The sequence below is a fragment of the Ischnura elegans genome, chromosome X, assembly GCF_921293095.1.
Source record: "Ischnura elegans chromosome X, ioIscEleg1.1, whole genome shotgun sequence".
Lineage (NCBI taxonomy): Eukaryota > Metazoa > Arthropoda > Insecta > Odonata > Coenagrionidae > Ischnura > Ischnura elegans.
Window position 1 is genome coordinate 112,435,920 of NC_060259.1, and position 19,261 is coordinate 112,455,180.

General features: G+C 38.1%; 1 protein-coding gene across 1 annotated transcript in view; it reads right to left on the reverse strand.

Moving 5' to 3' along the window:
* Positions 1 to 3,235: 3,235 nt before the first annotated feature.
* LOC124171018 (protein trapped in endoderm-1) overlaps positions 3,236 to 19,261 on the reverse strand; it is a 59,992-nt gene continuing 43,966 nt past the window's right edge. The window contains exons 5-6 of the mRNA XM_046550151.1: positions 13,719 to 13,860; positions 3,236 to 4,970 (exon numbers count right to left, since the gene is read on the reverse strand). Coding sequence (XP_046406107.1) covers positions 4,722 to 4,970; positions 13,719 to 13,860 — 391 coding nt within the window. The 3' untranslated portion in view covers positions 3,236 to 4,721. The remainder of the gene's footprint in view (positions 4,971 to 13,718; positions 13,861 to 19,261) is intronic.

A 19,261-nucleotide genomic window follows, 5' to 3' on the forward strand; every position in this document is an offset into this window, starting at 1 on the left:
TGACATTCTCTCACTCTGAACAGGCAACTACATTTCACTGTACAATCAGTTGTTGATTCCCTAGGGGTAAAAATATGATAATTATAATTAAATATGAGGTTTTCCGCAATGTTACCCTGATAAAAATAAACTCCTCCATTAAGGAGAGGTTTACCCTCCATTGAGGGTACAGGAAGGATAGGTGTATAAATACCCTTCCTGTACCCTTCAGCAAGGGTACACGAAGGGTATTTTAGAACATTGGTGGGTACGCCCTCTCCTTCCTGGAGGGTACGGGAAGGGTTTGGCCAGCCTCAATGAAGGGTACAGGAAGGGTAGGATAAAATAAAAACTAAAAAGCCATAAATTTACATAAAAATTTAAAAAATTGCTAATAAACTAAATTAAACGAATGGGGATGAGTTGCAACAGTGATTTCTAAAGTTATAGGGCAGAAAAAAAATTAGCCTGCACATGGTCTTGAACCCAGGACCTACACATTAGAGGATCATGAACGAGTGATGTAATAACCTCGGCTATCGAGGTACTTGACAGAGATGGCTTCTCAACGGAACTTAAGCTACAAAATCTTAAGATGAGAATCGCACCCGGGCCTATGTGGAAGAAAGCTGTGACTTTTTTCTACCACACCAATTTCGTTTCAGAAAATAATATCGGCATTCTAATACACTCTCTATCATAATAACATCACTCTAGCGATGTCTCATTGTCAGCCACACAAATAGGTTATATCCTAAAACGTGAATGGAAGAACTTCTAAATGAGCTTTTTTCACACAATAACAGAAACTATTGTGTACAGTGGCGTAGTCAGGAATTTCGTTTGGGGGGGGTCCAAAACCAGGTGGGAAAATTTTTGAAAAACAGGATAGTAAGTATTGGAATTCAACTTATTCAAACACTTTTCATAATCGAAAAAACTTCAATAGTCAAAGAAATATTTTTTAAATTCATTATTTTTCAATATTTTGATTTCTATTATGAAGGAAAATGATTGTTTTTTTATACTTCGGAGGGGCGGAGGGTCCGAAACCTCCGGACCCCACCCCTGGATACGCCACTGAATATGTATATTATTGTTTTCCTTAAGGAAATTTCAAAGATTAGTTGTGTAGCCCGTCTATCTTTACTTTCAAAGACTGCTTACGTTCTTGTACGGAACTCAATACTCTTTAGCAGGTGAAAGTAGCTAAGGAGACTCTTTCAGGATATGTTTTCTTCAGTTATAAATGCTAAGTCCCAAGGAAGGGTAAACGAAGGATTTTTCTCTCCTTCCCTTACCCTTAATGGTGGGTAGAGGAAGGGTTGACGGATGGTAAGGGAAGGAGTTCCAAGGAAGGGTACACGAAGGATTTTTCTCTCCTTCCCTTACCCTTAATGGTGGGTAGAGGAAGGGTACACGGATGGTAAGGGAAGGAGTTCCAAGGAAGGGTACACGAAGGATTTTTCTCTCCTTCCCTTACCCTTAATGGTGGGTAGAGGAAGGGTACACGGATGGTAAGGGAAGGAGTTCCAAGGAAGGGTACACGAAGGATTTTTCTCTCCTTCCCTTACCCTTAATGGTGGGTAGGGCGTGGGTTGTGCAAGGGTAACTACCCACCATGAAGGATGCCACCCTTCCTGTACCCTTCCTGTACCCACCATGGTGGAGTTTATTTTTGTCAGGGTATCACTTTCTTTCATTTGTAATAGACAACTATATATATTTCATTTTATCGTCAGCTATAGTATTGATTCCCTTGACGATAAAAGAAGATATTTGTTAATAAGTATGAGGTTAGCGGCAATATTATCATTTTCTTTCACTTCGAATGCGCAACTTACAAATATGTATTTCACCCAATCACAATTTCATACTTCAACTTCATATTTCATTCATATTTCAACTTCCTCGTCATTGCACTTCTTTTAATTACACCCAGCTCCATATTTTTATAACAATTTCTTTACTTGTCCCTCTAATATGGCATTTACATTTGCTTTTGAATCCTACGTTCACGTTCCATGGTATGTTATTTTCGTGTGCTACGGTGCCAATGGCATAACCTTCCGTTGATAACATTTAGACGGAACTTGCTTGATGACAACTATATTACCAAATCATGAATAAATAGCAATATACGGTACCAATATATTTCCCAATCAAAAAGAAAATACGATCTCAAGGATAATTTCAGTAATTCATTCCAGCAACAACAATCTCCATCACATGCAAAGTATATTACGATGTTGTAGTATTGTTTCCTTCGATTCTGTAGGTACAGCACTACTACCACACATTAAATAAGCATTGTTAACACGTTACCCAATATCGATTATCTTAATCTAACAACAATTCGTAATTTCTGCAAATAAAAAGATTTATAACAACCATAGAGTGTAGAGTATTTATGATAACAACGACAAAAAACTGCGTACCAATGAGTCTTCACTTGTTTCTACCCTTCTTTCATTAGTGATGACTCGTCACACGACTTCCAACTTCGGGTTTTCCCTATTTTTGGTTGAATTAGTATCCTTTTTTACTTTTATTTTATGCATCTATCGATTCTAACATTGCTAAACGTGATGGACAGTTATTTTCTCATGGGCCTGCTGCTCACGAAAATAAATGAAATCATTTAATTATTATCCAGTCATGTATTCTCAGCAGATTTTTAAATATATTTTTTGTGACTTTTATATTTATTTTGAGTGTTTTTTTAAATTAGTAATAAATAAGTTTTTGGGCAAATTTATTTTCCAAAAAATAACCGTCGATTTCTCGATTAATTGATCTTTTGACTCACATTTGGCTTTGTTGAAAAATCGAGCTTTAAATTTCGATGAAAATTCGATGGCTCGATAAATCAATTTTTCCATCACACCATAGCATTGGTTTCTATGGCTAGACCAGTGAGCCAAAACTTTTCTGCGGCACCAATAATTTGAAATGTTGGTATTGTTGGTTACGATGATTTTGCGCTTTTGGCGGTACAGAGAGATAGACATTTTCTTAGACTCCCTTCTTTCATTATCTGTGCCAGAATATTAAATGCACTTTTGAGAAAGAAATCAACGGCAGCCTCTACTTCCTGGATGTCTCTTTCTCATCGCGTGACAAGGCGTTCCTTTTTGCGGTCTGCAGAAATCCTTCCGCTACGGACCATGCAATGCACTGAGTCAAACCACCATTAGGAATAATGAACAGAAGTGAATAATAAAAATAATATATAATTAACAAATAAAAAAGAATACTCTATCGAAGTTCCGCCTGGCATTTATTAAACCCCTATTGTAAAATCGCATTCCCATAGATACATATATGTTCGCCAAAATATCTCCTTAGTTCATCCTTTCAGTCAGAGCTGAAAATATAGTGAGGTTCTAATGAAATGTTCTCAGCGTCGCTCTGAATGATTTCCATTCATCATTTCACGAGCAATTTAAGCCTCGCACTCGAAACATTCTTGATCCGCCAACCTTTCGGTTAAAAGGCGAACGTGCTAGCCAATTGCGCCACGGAGCCTAAATTTACAACGAAGGAATGAAATGTACAAATTTTCGTCAAAATCTGAGTTCATGGGTGCCAAAATCTCATTTTTTAGGTTGAATTGCAATGAAATGACCCTTCAAACAAAAAAGGAAACATACAACCACCTCCAAAAGTTTTCCTAAATTTGGTAGTATTATGTAGGTTCTACTGCTAAAAAATTAGAAGCCAAAAATTACACAGTTAATGGAATATTCTGTACCTTCATAGCAGGTGGACCAACTACAAACCACTATGGAATGCTTGCCTATTGAAAATTCTTGTCAGCTATTAATCGATTATCTACTATCTATTGAATGTTAATGATTTAGTTAAAAATAACACGTAATTCATTAAATATATAATGAATATTAATACATTGAACGTGATATCACCAAGGCATGATATTCTTCTACAAGACTATTATCCTGCTTTTACCAGGCACAGCATTACTCAAATGGTGCAGTACTTGCTTGGGGATGAGTTTACCTGACACTAGTAATTTTATATACACACTTAAATTTTTAGCTATTTAATATTTCTGACTAAACATAGATTTTATCCATAATGAATGCATTTTGAAATGAAAACAACCAGAATCCTAATACTTATGACCGCAGATTTTTACTATTTGGCTAAGTTACACCGCTAATTATTGCTCTCTGATCTCACATTAACCAAGTAACGATCGGCAATAAATTGTTGATTTCAAATGCCATTCTAGATTAACCAGGAATGCCTTAATTAGCTAAATATTAACATGAAATCCATTAAATAAAAAAATTAAGTTTGAGCATAACATTTAGGTAAGTTCCATCCCATTGGTCTCTTTAAATACAAATTGCAGTCTCAGTCATGTTTCAAAGTTCCCTAGGCCTTGAATGTAGAGCGATGCATCCACGTTTAAGCCTAAACATGTGTTATTAAAAATAAAAACTGTTCTACAAAGAAACATTTCACTATGATGGAGGTTTCAGTGTCTGCATAATGCAGTGTACCTGGATATAAGTTCAGCACTCTTTCCTGAGGAATTAAGACGGGAGAGAAAACTTTTTTCTTCATCATGCATAAGATCACTGCGGGAATTTCTGCCAAAATGTTGGTATATCGCATACAGAAGCAGTTGAAAGAGGTGATAAAAATCACTAATTGCTTCTTTGATGGGCTCATGTTTTTGTTCCGGCAATTATTTTTGTTGATGTCCTTTTCCATCACTGAAAGGGGGCATTTTGATGAGATTTCACGGCACTGCACTGTCTCATTTCCGTGACCGTTGTCCTTCCCGATCCAGACTGCGTTGCACTACTCTTGTGGATTTGAATTATTTTGGGTGGTCCAAGGAAAAGTTCCCGGTAAGCAGCTCGGTATTGTCTGTTGCTGCCAGCATATATGAAGGGGTTAACAACACTTGATGCCCAGGCGAGAACTGAAGCCAAAACGTGGACTGTAGGATATTTAACCTGGAATTAAAGTTGAATCCAATTGGTTATATGCCCCATTTCATATTTTAAAATTATTTTTTTATTTATAAACATTTGTTGATTCCTAGCACCCTTAAAATATGCAAAAATCTTAGCTAACGTTTTGAGAATGTATACCTTCTTGGAACTTATGCATCGCGATGAATAATTTATGAATAATTCATGAATAATAAATTTAAATAATAGACTAGTTTATTCCATTATGTATTCTTGTGTTGCCCCAATTTCCGTGAAATGCTCCACGGGCTGACTTTTATGATGCCGAAATGAGCGCTTGCGGCAGGCGAAGGGCGATACTCTTGGACAATGCATTGCGTCGCAATGTGGACGCGTTTCTCAGGGTTACTCGACGGCCACGAGCAGCTGAGAGCGGGGAAAGTCAAGAGCAGCAACGATTGTTTACCAATGGCCAAAGAGAATTGTCCGCCGAAAATACCCATACACATCAATCTGATCGTTTAAATTCAATTACTGAATTTATGAGCACATTCTCGATTGTAACGCTTTGATGAACCGGATTATGACGCTACAATGAACGAAAATCTATGACGCGGCGACCATGTTTTTCCGGCATTATATAAAATTGAAAGCATGTCTTTCTTTATGAAAGATTAATCATTGAAACATTGAGAATTTGTTAAAATATTTGTACCTAATTTTTACTATTTTGATTCTAAAAAATACTCTCTCCGTATTATGATTTTTCAAATTGAGTGCTTCCCTCGGACGCCCTCAAAGCGGGTATATATTTCGTAACACCTTTGTTAAATCCAGTTAAAATGCGCGTCTAAATCAATATTTTATTTTATAAAACGGAAAATTGAAATAATAAAAATAATGATGTGACTATTTGTCCCGAGTTCTTCGTTTCCGAATTCGAGTGCTCATGTCTGCTTCGACAGCACGTTGGTCGCTGGTTAGTTATACCTCCACCCTTGCACTCAATGCATCTCCATGTTGTATACCTATGAGGGGGCCTCGCACCTGCCTAACCCAGCCCGAATGCTTACCATCAAGCGATCTCTTTCGTCCAAGATTGTATTAGGATCGAAATGGGGCAACATGCATCTATTCCTCTTCATTACATCATGCCTAAGCTGAGAGAAATCTCCCTCCTGTGAGGTTTCCAACACAAGAGGGGAAACGTTGAGTGTTTATAAAAACGAACCAGACGCATTATCGTCCGCAAATACCCGCAATATCAACCCGCATGGTGGTTAGCAAATCGGACTGGCAGCAATTTTTTATACACTGCGTCTTCTGCGCCAAACTGCATCTACACATATCTCTCTGTTTCCTCAGGATTTACATTTAAAATCTCGCATTAAATAACACGTTTGTAACTTAGGTAGCCATCTTAAAAATTTCGAGGTGCATAAGATGGATCCATTTCAAAATTTATCTGCATCTTAAATTTGAAATTTGAACATAAGTATTTTCACAGTTGTAAACATTTTACGCTCGAGATGCACGTAAAATATTGAAATAGTTCTTTTTCATGAAGCTGAAAATTTTGAGATGAACACATGACGTTTGAAGCGAGAACTAAAAAAGAGCAAAATGATGGGTGGATGTCTCCTCGAGATTATTTGTCCCCAGATCACGGTACAAAATTAGTGCTCAAAATATGAATCATAATATAGCATCATCGTCTCATAGATTTCTTTCGCTCCCAAATACGGAAGAGCAAGCGACGATGCGGCACTGCCACCGACCAGATATGAGGCTACAGGGCCGGCATTTTTAGTGAGGGCGGGGTATTATACATAACAAGGGAAAAGCACGTAAACCCCCCCCTTAACCCCTTGGAACCCCCCAAAAAATTAAAAATACCTAATACGTCGCACATTTCGTGAACCAATCATCGTAGTTGTATTGTTTTATTGAAAATAAAAAAAGTTCCGCGCGTGAAGATCGAACTCGCCATCCTTACTTCAGAAGTCGACCACCGTAACCACTGGAACAATGCTATATAACGACAGGAAATACCGTATGTATAACGTAGATCCATTTTTTACGATTTTTAATTCCTTTTTTCTCCAAAAATTACTAGAGGTGCGTCGTCTTGCTTCGGCATATTGAATTGATAGCCTTGATCTATCGAATCAGAAAATTTGAGCTCAATCGGCAACCCGAAGGTCGTGTATTTCCCTTGTAAGTGATGTGAAGATCTCTCCGATCCAGCCATTTTCTCAGTTTTAGTTAATCTGGAAACAAAAAATTGTCGCCCACCTTTCATGTGCTGCTGACTTCATGGTTCATACACTTGTTCTCATAGAACGCTTTTCCATTTTCCTTAAAATATTGAAATTACGGGTTTAAGTGTTGCCTGCAGATTTGCGCTACTTCGCTGCCACCTCGAGAGCTCTATTCTCATTTACTCTGACGCGCTTTTGGAGAAATGTCTTCACCAGTGGAATCGAGTCGTTCGACGCTGCGTGGTTACGCTCCGGAAGACCCGGACGCAAGCCGTTGGTCTCCGCACCCTGCTCTACTCTCAAGGGACTGCTCCATATTTGGAAAGTGAGGGGTACGCGCAAAGGGCCAAGAAAGTTCCGGAAACCGTCATTGGGGCTGAGCGAGCTACTATTAACGAAACCTGTCCTTTACTGTCCGAAGAGGAAAGGAGAGCCACGGAATGAATATAATATGGTCCGGAGGATTTCCCCTGGATAGGTAGTGTGCACAGCAAGGGTACATCATCTTGTCACTCCTCAATTAAAATAACAGTCACATAAATTTGGCGCAAAAATTCAATATGACTGGGCGGAATCTAGTCGGTTGGGTTGGGTTGCATGATGATTGGCTGGAGTTTTGGCTTTCCACCCCTTGGGCCCGGGCTCAAATCCGTGGCAAAGACGAATCTAATCCGTAATCGCATGCTTTGCCGAGGGCACTTGAAGAGCGAATTTTCGTTCGTCGGTTGGGACGTTAGGCCGTGGTCCCCTTGGCGTCTTTCGTTAAGGGCAGCCTAATATCGACGAACAGTGTGCTGAGATCGAAAAAAGTTGACAAAACTATGAAATATCGTTTTTCTACACACCCATCTGAAACTTTGCAACAATATTCACTTATGGTTGGCAAACAATGGATTTAATTTCAATTACCATTTGAATTCGTTGTAGCATAGGTTCTGACATGCAAACATGGCAGACTTTCTCAGGAACGGCGATTTCCTATTGGAAAGTCTCACAGATTACGTTCCTGATAACGCTATAGGAATATTTCAATGAGATAAAAATGTTATCATCTATTAATATGATAATTTCATTAATTTTAAATTATTTTCAAAGATTTGTAACTGATTTTGGGTGTGATTACGTAGAGGGTGAGGACGCTGATTTTACGCGATTTTTGACATTAAGTGGAATAAAAGTAGCCTTTCAAGTGCATGCACGTCGGAAAATCCATATAAGGGAATTTAAAAAAGTTTTTGAAGACATACCTGAAGAAAAATCACAAATCCGCTCGCGATGCAGAAAGTTACTCTAATTTTTTTAAATGAATTTGTTCGGGGCTGAGCTACGCGCGTTGGGAGTATGGAACCCGTGACTCCCTTCCCTTTCTCGTGTAATGACGGAAACTTTCTCATCTAATGTTCCATTTTTCAGCTGTTTCGGTATTAATTGTTCTTTATAGGTCATGTAGTGATGTAATATTCCGGATATTGTGCCGAATCAATGGAAAATATGCTAATGATGTCGTTTATTTGAATATTTCGCAGAAACATTTCAACAGTTTACAGCCATTAATCCAAAATAAACTGCGTTGTATGAGGCAGAGAACTCTTGTGAAACAGAAAAAAGAGCTCGATGAGGATTATTTTGCGTTTTATGAGAATTGATACCAGTTTCTCACATCCTAAGGCGTACAAGATAGTCGTGCTAAATGAGTAATTTTCAGCATGATTTGTTGATGGTTTTGACTTAATGCACTTCATTTTTTTGCAAGCGGATGATAAATCCATGACCTATCATGCGGTCTATTTTAATTGTAAGATCTATTGCTACTGTATGGTCAATTGCTATTCAAACTAGAGAATTCTCCACGGTTGTATCGCGATGCCATCGTTTTTATTGCAAATTATCCTACTTTATCCTCTTCGTCATGAGGCATATAAGATGTAATAATATCGGTAGTCATTGCGACATGAGTGTTTTAACAATCATGAAGCAAATAAATTTCTATTTTCCCTCTTTTAAAGTGTTTCATTCTAGGATTTTATGCTATTTCAGCATTAAGATAGCACTTTAAAGTCTTGTTTTGCATGTAAAAATTCCAAGCTTTAATGATAAATTTGTCCATAATTTTTGCTCCATTTGATCAGTTTATGCGGTTTTGGCCTTCCTATCGATGCTTAAAGTTGGATTAAGAAAGGAAAAGGGACTGGAGTTAATTAATTCAAGCATTATCTGTTGCATTGTTATCTTTCAAAGCAGAAAGGAATATCAATTACAGCAAATCAAATAATGTAAGATCATCGACATTTCTTCTTTTAGCTCTTAGTTCTAGCAATACCGTTTCTTAAAAATGGTCTAAATTAAGTATTTGAAAAGAACTAATGCATATCTATATCTATGATGCATAGAGCCATAGTCCTAGCTGATCTGGTACAGCATTTCCCTACTATAGCAATTAAAAACTAATGAGGAACTTGCATGGGTCGTAGATTGCTCTAAAAACTATTTTGAATAAGTCAAATGGATACATTAGCTCGCAAAAATACCTTCAGTTTCTCCATTCAACATCAAAAGAAATAAAAAAATTGCATTTAAAATCGAGAAAAATTTCTCTGAGCCGACCACTGCGCGAAGACACCCGAGCGTTGCCGAGGCCAGGCGTGACGTCATAGGTGCCTAAACAACCGTAGGGAGCAGGGAAATACGCTGAGCGCATGGTGTAAAATTTGTTTTGAGGGAGTATTTAGCCGCTCATCGTCACTTTATTTTGTTCTGTTATTCTGGGGCAAGTTTTCCTATTGCTATTGTGCCTAGATTATTACTTGGGATATTAATAATGCGGCATCGGGATGATGAAGTACAAGCGTTTCACTTCGTATGTTTTAGTTATCAGAAAAATGGATGATAACGTTGCCACTTGTTCGAATAGTACACCTGAAATTCATCTACGTCTACATAATACCCCGCAAGCCGCCTAAAAGGCGTGTGGCATGGGGTGTTAGGACACCAGCCTTTTTTTAGGACACCAAAAATTGATGCCACGACCCTCATGGAATTTGTTAAGACAAATTATTGCTATACGTCGGCGGAAAATCGAGTTGTAAAAGAAACTTGTAATACTGGAGGATAACGATCGTAAGCTGTGCTGTTGACATTAGAGTAAGCTGTGCTGTTGAATTTGGCAACGCCGGATTAACGGAGAAGGTAGTCCTATCCGTCCTACGGTACGAATTCACAGCAAAACAGTCTGCACACAATCCACATGTGAGATCGCGAATCGGTTCCGCTGCCAACACACACTCAAGCTACAACCTATTTCAATAATATAGGTAAATCCATAAACAATATACTAGCATATACCATAAAAATATAGTGGGAAACAGGCAAATACTCTTATCAAAAACTGGATGTCACTATCACATTATTATATTCATCACGTACAACTTACAATAACAGAACTCGTTATGATGAATACAACTATTTATTCACTGATTTAAACCCTTAAATTAGCCCAGACAAGTGACACAGGTGACATTTCTCACTACTATTCGTTGAAATAATGGAATAACAAACTTCACACACAGTTTTTATTTCAATAGCGTGATCGTGAAATGTCATATCTACAGTGAACAACGGAGATTAGCACGGCACTGACAATTTTTACACTACTGTTAGACATTTATCGATAGCGTAATAGCACTTTTTACAATTCAATCACGATGGAACACTGATAACTCTTGGCCGATATTTTTCAACCTTGTCAAACTTTGTGCATTACAACCACTGTCACTGTGATTATTAGCAGTAGCTTAACGGGAGATATCACGTTGAAAATAACACTATTTTGGCACAAAAATGTTCCTAGATGTTTCAAATCAGCGAGCAAAAGTTGCATTGACTGGAATTCACCCCATAATACAAGCACAGACAGTCCTAAACGACGAATTCTCCGGTACCTACAAATAAACGGATGAAGTTATTGTATATAAAAGCTAAGCGGACATTAGTAAACATCAAAATCGTTCTAATTACATACTTAAATGAATGATATGCCGTCGATAACATCAACTTACAATTAACGTATCCCCCTTCCAATGGCCGTGGCTCAGACTCCTACAACGATGTTATTTAGGTATTATCAAATTTTTGGTTTAACTGCTCCAGTTTTATATTTTATGCCCTTACTCAGATATTAATATTATAAATAATGCAAAATACGTGGGCTTCCAAGCCTCTATCGTCGGATATTTATCTTTAAATATAAAATAATCAACACGTCTAACAAACGAAGCTCTCACAACTGCTGGCAACTATTACAAACAATCACAACAATAGCTTCGCGTGATGTTTAGGCACCTTTGACGTCATCGAGGCTTCGTCGGCAGTGGCTTGGGGGGTGAGGGAGTTTTTCCCGCGCTTTAAAATTCGTTATATTTATCATTAAATATCTCGCGAAGGAAAACTCAGATTTACATGCGGTCTCCTTTGTTGTATTCAGAAAATAATTTTCTGTCCGCCTATGAAATAAAAAAAATTCATGCAAGTTCCCCATTGTAAGTGTTGTATTTAGCTACACTTAAAGCCCCTGAAAAATCCATTAGCTCCGAGAGGATAAATGACTAGTCTAATACTGTGCGAAAATTCCACAGAGAAAAAATCATTCGCCTTGACCGGGATTTGAACCCGGATCCCTGGATTTCCGGCCGAGTGCTTTAGCCAGTTAAGCTACCGAGACGTCATTCTTCCCAGTGGAAATTTGTGGACTATACCATGCGGGTGCGGGTGACTCGCGGGTGACTCCCGTAAAGTTATCACCGTGGCTAGTCCCGGTATACTTAAATTAAAAGTCTAATACTGGATAAATATGCACAACCATCCGCTTATCGAAACTTCCCATTCAATAACCAGTGAATAATACTCACCTACCGAGGAATAAGGGGTATCAAAAAATCATTATATACCAACACGAGTATCAAAAAGCGTGGAAATATGGGCGAAAGATGGAATGTTACCAAATACTTGTAACTAGACTAATGGAAATATTTGACGCTTGGTAATTCCTTTCATATAAATTCATATGTAGATGTCATATCGTGCGTAAAAATACAAGTAACAAAAATATTTAACTAAAACATACACGAATATACCAAGAAATGTGATCGCAAAGAGGTCTATAATTTGAATAAAATATGGGCTAAATATTACGGTTATCCGCTGTTATCCGCTGGCAAAGCAAGTAGTGCACGATGAGTTAAAACCATCAATAAATCATGTCAAAATTTAATTTCAGTGAAAGATAATTTTTTTAGAGGAATAAAGAAGATAAATGTAATTATTTGGTGGCTGAGAATAATGTTGGAGGAGCAGGTTGTATTTTCATGTGGAGAATGACATGGACGTAGGAGCGGAGTAGTGGAAGTTGAAAAATGACATGAGTGAAAATTTCCATTTCATATTCTTAGATTCACGAGATTACAAATATTTCGTGATTCCGGAAATGCTCTATTTAGCACGACAATCTTGCACGGCCTAGGACATGAGAAACAGGTATAATAATTCATAAAATAAAAACAACCTCATAGCGTCAGTGGTAACTTATTCTATAACATTTGCCAGGAGGACTGAAAAATGCCGCTCCTTCGGAAGGTTTGTCACGGTCGCTGGGCTTTCCCCAGGCAACAACGGATTTACGATTTATGTAATAGACATCTGTTGTGGCGAAAAAACACCATTTCATAATTCTGTCTTTCTTTTTCATCGATCCCAGCCTACTTGGCGACACCGGGTTTCTCTTCAACCTTCCTCCCCTCATGGCGAAAATGGCCACTGGTGTTAGTCGCCTCCTCCAAATTCTATACCATACCCAGTATCCGCCGAACAAAAATATGATTGACTTCAACTCTTGGTATCACCTCAAGCCACTCTTCGTTACTGCTCCTACTCCATAATTATGCTGTCGGTTGGCTCAAATATCATTCGATAAAAATTAAATGCTTTTGTTGAAAATGATGGAGAAACATTGGCAATTGATTGGAGGCCAGGATAATGGCAATACTATGTCTTAAATCCTGCAACTTTACATGTTGTTTAAGGCGCTCTGTACAAATCTAAATTGTAGATTTTTCCTGTTAACGATGCAAATAGCTGTTAATAGAAAAAATCTTTAAAAAATACAACTTTAATGTTAACTAGGTTGCTTGTTTCCGAGAAATTTTTATGTGGAACTTTTTTCCTATTTGACATCGTAAAAACCAGTGCTTTTACGCATGCTGTATAAGTATTAGTAGTGCGTTTATAAAATCAAAATTTAGCCAATAAAAATGAATTATTAAACAATAAATATAATGGTATGTCTTTCTGATTATCTTTTTTAGCCATTAGTTATTTACTCAAGTACACATAACGTTTCGGTTCACAGTGGATAGTCAATTAGTTTAATCAAATAATTTCCGACGCAACGAATTTTTTATTTTATAAAAAAGGAATTATTCTACACTTTTTCACGTGATAGTTGTCAGTATCAGATGGTTTTTAGGGTCAGACTTACCTCATCGTCGACCACATTCACGAGCATCAGTGGTAAGAAGCAGAGGAGAAAGCAGGAGAAGATAATCGTCATCATTCTGGTCAACCTTATGTCTTCCCGACGCTGATTATTCTGCTGAGAACATGTCACCGCGCCATTCGTACTGAAAGAAAAGAATTTTGTCAGTACGAAATAATATCGCACGCCGTTGAATGATTTCATGGCACTGCCGTCCTGAGATACGACATCTCCATTTCTCGCTTTTCCAAGCCATTTCATTGGTTGAGGCATGATGAAGCGAATAGTCATAAAACTTACATCTTATTGTTAGAATCGTCACTACCCCCGTCTCCAAACTATTTCTCATGTTTCGATATAGCCCGGTCAAAATAGACATTGACCCTTGCATTAATTGCCAACAAGCTGAAAATTTGCATGAAACTTAAGGATACAAATCTGAGGAAATTCTGAAAAGTCCCCATCGATCCCGTGCGTGCAAAAATTTTATTCAAGGTCAAAGGTCACAAAAATGAGTTTATTGCATGTTTTGGCCAAACTGTTAGTTTTATGATAAAAATTGCTCTGGTCAAAATTGTAAATCAGAAAATTATCTACAAAACTGCCATTTCTATTTTTTCTCTAAGGTTTACCGTTTCTGAGAAAAAGCCATTCTAATGTAGGCTGGAGCTGTATACTCCGTAATATTCATGACTATATTGTTGCGCTCTCCGAACATTATTGGCGTAACGCGTAACTCGTATATTGGTTACTAGCTCTCACCTGTCCATCCGCCAACAATCGGGACAGAGGGTTTAGTATTCCCCATAATATGCACACGTTTCCTCGGCACCTATGTGGTAGTGCACGAGGCGCATTTTTTAAGCGTAGTTTCCCCAGAAGGTCTACTCCACGGTCTGTTTTACTCGTAAATCAGGTCTCATTGAGCTTCTCCTCATTTATTTCTTCTTCCACTCTTATCTTCTTCTTCCTCTACATTTCCGCGAGTCGATGTAACTTATTGTAACAGCGATACATTATCTGTTTCGTTGTTGATGCCGGTACTTCTTCTGTTGAAAGTTCAACGTTTGATCACGACTGGGCTTGACGACCGAAGCTTGCCGTTGAACAAAATAAGCCCACTTTTTGCAACTAAATTTTGAACTACACCCTTCCTTGCAGTTGGAAAAAAATTAATAAAGGCGTTAAGGAGACGGGCGTAGAGTATGGATTGGCTCCAGTACATTGTGAATTAACTTCCAACCCCATTCTTCTGGACAAGGGCGTACTCAGGATCAAAACTAGGGGTGGGGGGCAAGCCATGGTTGTTCAAGTTGTAGGTAAGATTTAAGCAAGGAAAAGGTGAATGGAATCAAAATTTTATGGAAACTGTAACAGCTCCTTATTATCTTTAAAAACTATTTGTTTAAAAAATGTTATTTTCCTTAAATACATTTGCGATTTTTTATTCTAGGGGAAGCAGCTGCCCCTCGCTGGGTACGCCCATTCTTCTGGATCCAGTGTATTGTCAAGTCACACTTGAACCTCTTGATACAATCGATAGAAATATCGCTGAGCGGAAGCTGAGGTTGATGGAAGGCAAGCAAATTGCACACGTTTTTTATTACGTGATTGTTTAGCAAAGGATAAGTGCACGTTATTTTTTTGGAGATCCATAGACTGAAAGGAGGAAGCGAATTCTATGAGCGAATGGAGTATTAAAAATTTGTATGAGTTGTTTTGAGGTAAACTGCCGATGAAAAAGACTGCAATACCCAATTTTAGCTGGGACTTGAAAGACCAAGGTCTAACATCAGTCATAATAATAGGACAAATTTGCCCATACTGATCTCATAAGTTCTAAATTTAAACGTTTATCTCTTAAAATAATTTGCTCTAAAACATGTGTCAATGACCACAGAATATATTTTAATATCTATTAACATGCGACTTGGTGGAGGATTATGAGAATTACCAATGGCTAACGATTGAATATCATCTCGCATGATTGCTGCCGCAGCTTCCAGGATCTTTAGTCACTCTTCTTTTCTTGATTTAATGGATCATTATGATTATCAATTAAGCATTTAAATGCTAATTTTCCGGGTTTCTCAGTGATAATAACCTTATTACCATATTTAATATCAATCGCAGTTGAACACTTCTATTATCAAGATATGAATTTTTGCAAACAGTTTGTACCTAATTCTTCCAGTGTAGACTGAAAGTCGTCACTACCTACTCTCGATGTAGGCAAATATTTCTTCCATTGCCAGATTCAATGCTTCATCTCGGTGACGACCAGGTTTACTTCCAATGGGTGGTTTTAAAAAAGAAAAACTGCAACCATGACTATGCCGGTCAACCTGCCAGCCTCGGTGGCGTCGGGGTAAAGTCCCCTACTGTTAACCTACAAGTCGCGGGTTCGAATCCCGCCTGGGTGGATTGACCACCATCCAGGGCATGGATGTTTGTGATTGTTAATCAAGTTAATTGTAAGAGAGGACAATGTTGTCCTAAATTCGCTAGACAAATAAAGACGAAATTAAATTAAATTATAACTAGCTTCAGCAGCTACTGAATTATGTTTAAACCTTATGCGAGCGATAATATTTTTTTAATTATTATCAGAACGAATTATTATGAGCTATATACAGAACAGATTCTTTGAATGAAAGTGTAGTAACTTTACAAATTCTAAGCCAATACCTCACACCTCGTTTCCTTTCTATTCTTCATTCCGTTCATCGCCGTAAAAGAAGGACTGATTTTTAAAACAAAAAGCTGAGTCATTTACGTACATTATTGTACGAGGAGGACTTACTTTCGATGCACTGGCTTGATCCGCTTCATGTCTTTCCACTGAAGCAATAGTACTACTCCAAGTGTAGTTTTTACAACATTGCTCATGTTCTGCCACTGATTTTTGGCTTTTTTGGTAGTTAATAAATTTATTACTTCTTTCAGCACTTGCATCAATCAACGTCTTTCAGCCACGATAAGCAGTAGTAATTTTACTTGTAGGCATAGGTTATTTTACAGATGAAGCCATGCCCGAAATACTAAGTACTATATATAGCACATACTTTAACTTATACTTATAGCAAATACCACATGTTTTCAATAAGAGGGAGTATTTAAAAATAAACCCTCTGTCCCGATTGTTGGCGGATGGACAGGTGAGAGCTAGTAACCAATATGCGTTTTACGCGTCCTGGGGCCGTATTCTGTATTTCGTCGGTGCCGCACCGGTGTTGTAAACCGACGACACTTTCAGCGATTCTGTAAGGTCGTCGGTATACTACCAGTCGGTACGGTTCCCCTTCCTTCCCAAACAGGGAAAATCCGAATATATCCGAAGTTTCACGTGTCTCCACCAATGAAAGAAGGGTAAAAACAAGTGAAGACTCATTGGCACAGTTTGTTGTCGTCATTCTCAATCTTTTTATTTGCGGAAATTACGACTTATTGCTAGATTAAGATAAACGATATTGGATAAGTTGTTAACAATGCTTATATAATGTGTGGTAGTAATGCTGTACCTACAGAATCGAAGGTAACAATATTACAACATCACAATAAAGTTTGTATGTGATGGAGATTGTTGTTGCTGGAATGAATTATTGAAACTATCCTTGAGATCGTAGTTTCTTTTTTTAAATATTGGTTCCGTATAATGCTATTTATTCATGATTTGGTAATATAGTTGTCATTAAGTAAGTTCCGTATAAATGTTATCAACGGAAGGTTATGCCATTGGCACCGTAGCAGACGAAAATAGCATACCATGGAACGTGAACGTAGGATTAAAATGCAAATGTAACATTAGAGGAACAAGTTAGGAAATTGTTATAAAAATATGGAGCTGGGTGCAATTAAAAGAAGTGTAATGACGAGGAAGTAAATAAATTGTGATTGGGTGAAATACATATGTACATATAAGTTGCGCATTCCAAGTGAGAGAAAATGATAATATTGCGGTAAGCCTCATACTTATTAACAAATATCTTCTTTTATCGTCAAGGGAATCAATGGCTGACGATGAAATGAAATATAGTTGCCTGTTACAAATGAAAGAAACTGATACCGTTGTGGCAAACTTCATACTTAAATAAAAAGATCTTATTTCTATGCCGAGAGAAACGCCAAATTGATGATTGAGTGAAATAACAGTCGCCTATTCAGAGTGATATAAAGTGATAACATTGCGGCAAAACTCATATTTAATCAAAAATATCTTTTTTATGTCAAAGGAGCAAATAAATGATGATAGAGAGAAATAAAGCCTATTACAAGCGAGTGAAAGTGCGGTAACATAAATGAGAGAAAGTCATTATATGTTAGCAAACCTCATTTTTATTAACCATTATCTTATATTTCTGTCAAGGTAATTAATATAGATGATGACACAGTGAATTATAGAGGCGTATTCGAAGGGGCAGAAAAAGATAACATTGGAGAAAACCTCATTATTTACTCGGTGATGAGGTAAAAACAAAATAAAACGTACAATGCGCACCGGGGAATTCATGAAACCCACTAGTCGGTGGCCGCACCGACACCTCTTTGCTGTCGGTACGGCTACCGACGATCTCCCGTCCTCTCGTCGGTGCTGCACCGACCGGGTTCGTACAGAATCGCACGACTTCTTACCGGGAGTCGGTGTGACGTCGCACCCGACGAATCGGTGCCGCACCGATAGGTTTGGAGTTACAGAATACGGCCCCAGTTCAGTTCAGGCCTCCGTCGAGTTCGGACGTCTTGCTCTGCCCCTCGACTTAAGGTTATGCTTTGCTAAGTGTTTTCTGTACTTACTGGCTCGTGAAAGCGTGTTACCGGAATGAGTTCCTGAAACAATTGCAGAAAGTTAGTGCGAAACACAGTGTTGGAGTGCTCCGATTGTGGAAACAAATTCCATGGAAACTGTTTAGATATTCCTGTAACTAAACAGGAAATTGAAGCAATTAAAGCCAGCAAGCAACTTTGGCGATGCATTGAGTGCACCGTGGTTCGCAGATTCAGCATGAACAGTGACTCTACTAGTGCGCCGAGTAAAAGTGCGTCCACGAGTTCTCCAACGGATTCAGTTTTAGATCTTTTTAAAGAAATCAAAGCTGATCTGAAGTCAACAGAGGCTAATCTTGGAGACTCGATCAACAAATTATATGATCGGCTGGACGATTTATCTTCGGTGCTTGAGGCTCACAGTAAGAGATTCGACGAGTGCTATGCTAGAATGAACTCATTAGAAAGTGAAAATCGATCGCTGAAGAAGCAAATTGCGCTTCTTGCAAAACACTCTGATGACCTTGAACAATGCAGTTTAGTAAATTCAGTTGAGATTCACGGTTACCCACTTCAAAAAAACGAAGACCTTCCGAGCATAATTTGTAATATCGGAGCCGAGTTGGGGGTTACAGTCAAAGCGCACGACATTGAGAGTTGTTACCGCTTCAAACCCAAGTCGGAAAGTGGGCATAGTGGTATCCACGTCAAGTTCCTCCGTCAACACATCAAAGAAGATCTACTGGCAAAAAGAAGAGTGAATAGGGACTTCTCTACGCGGC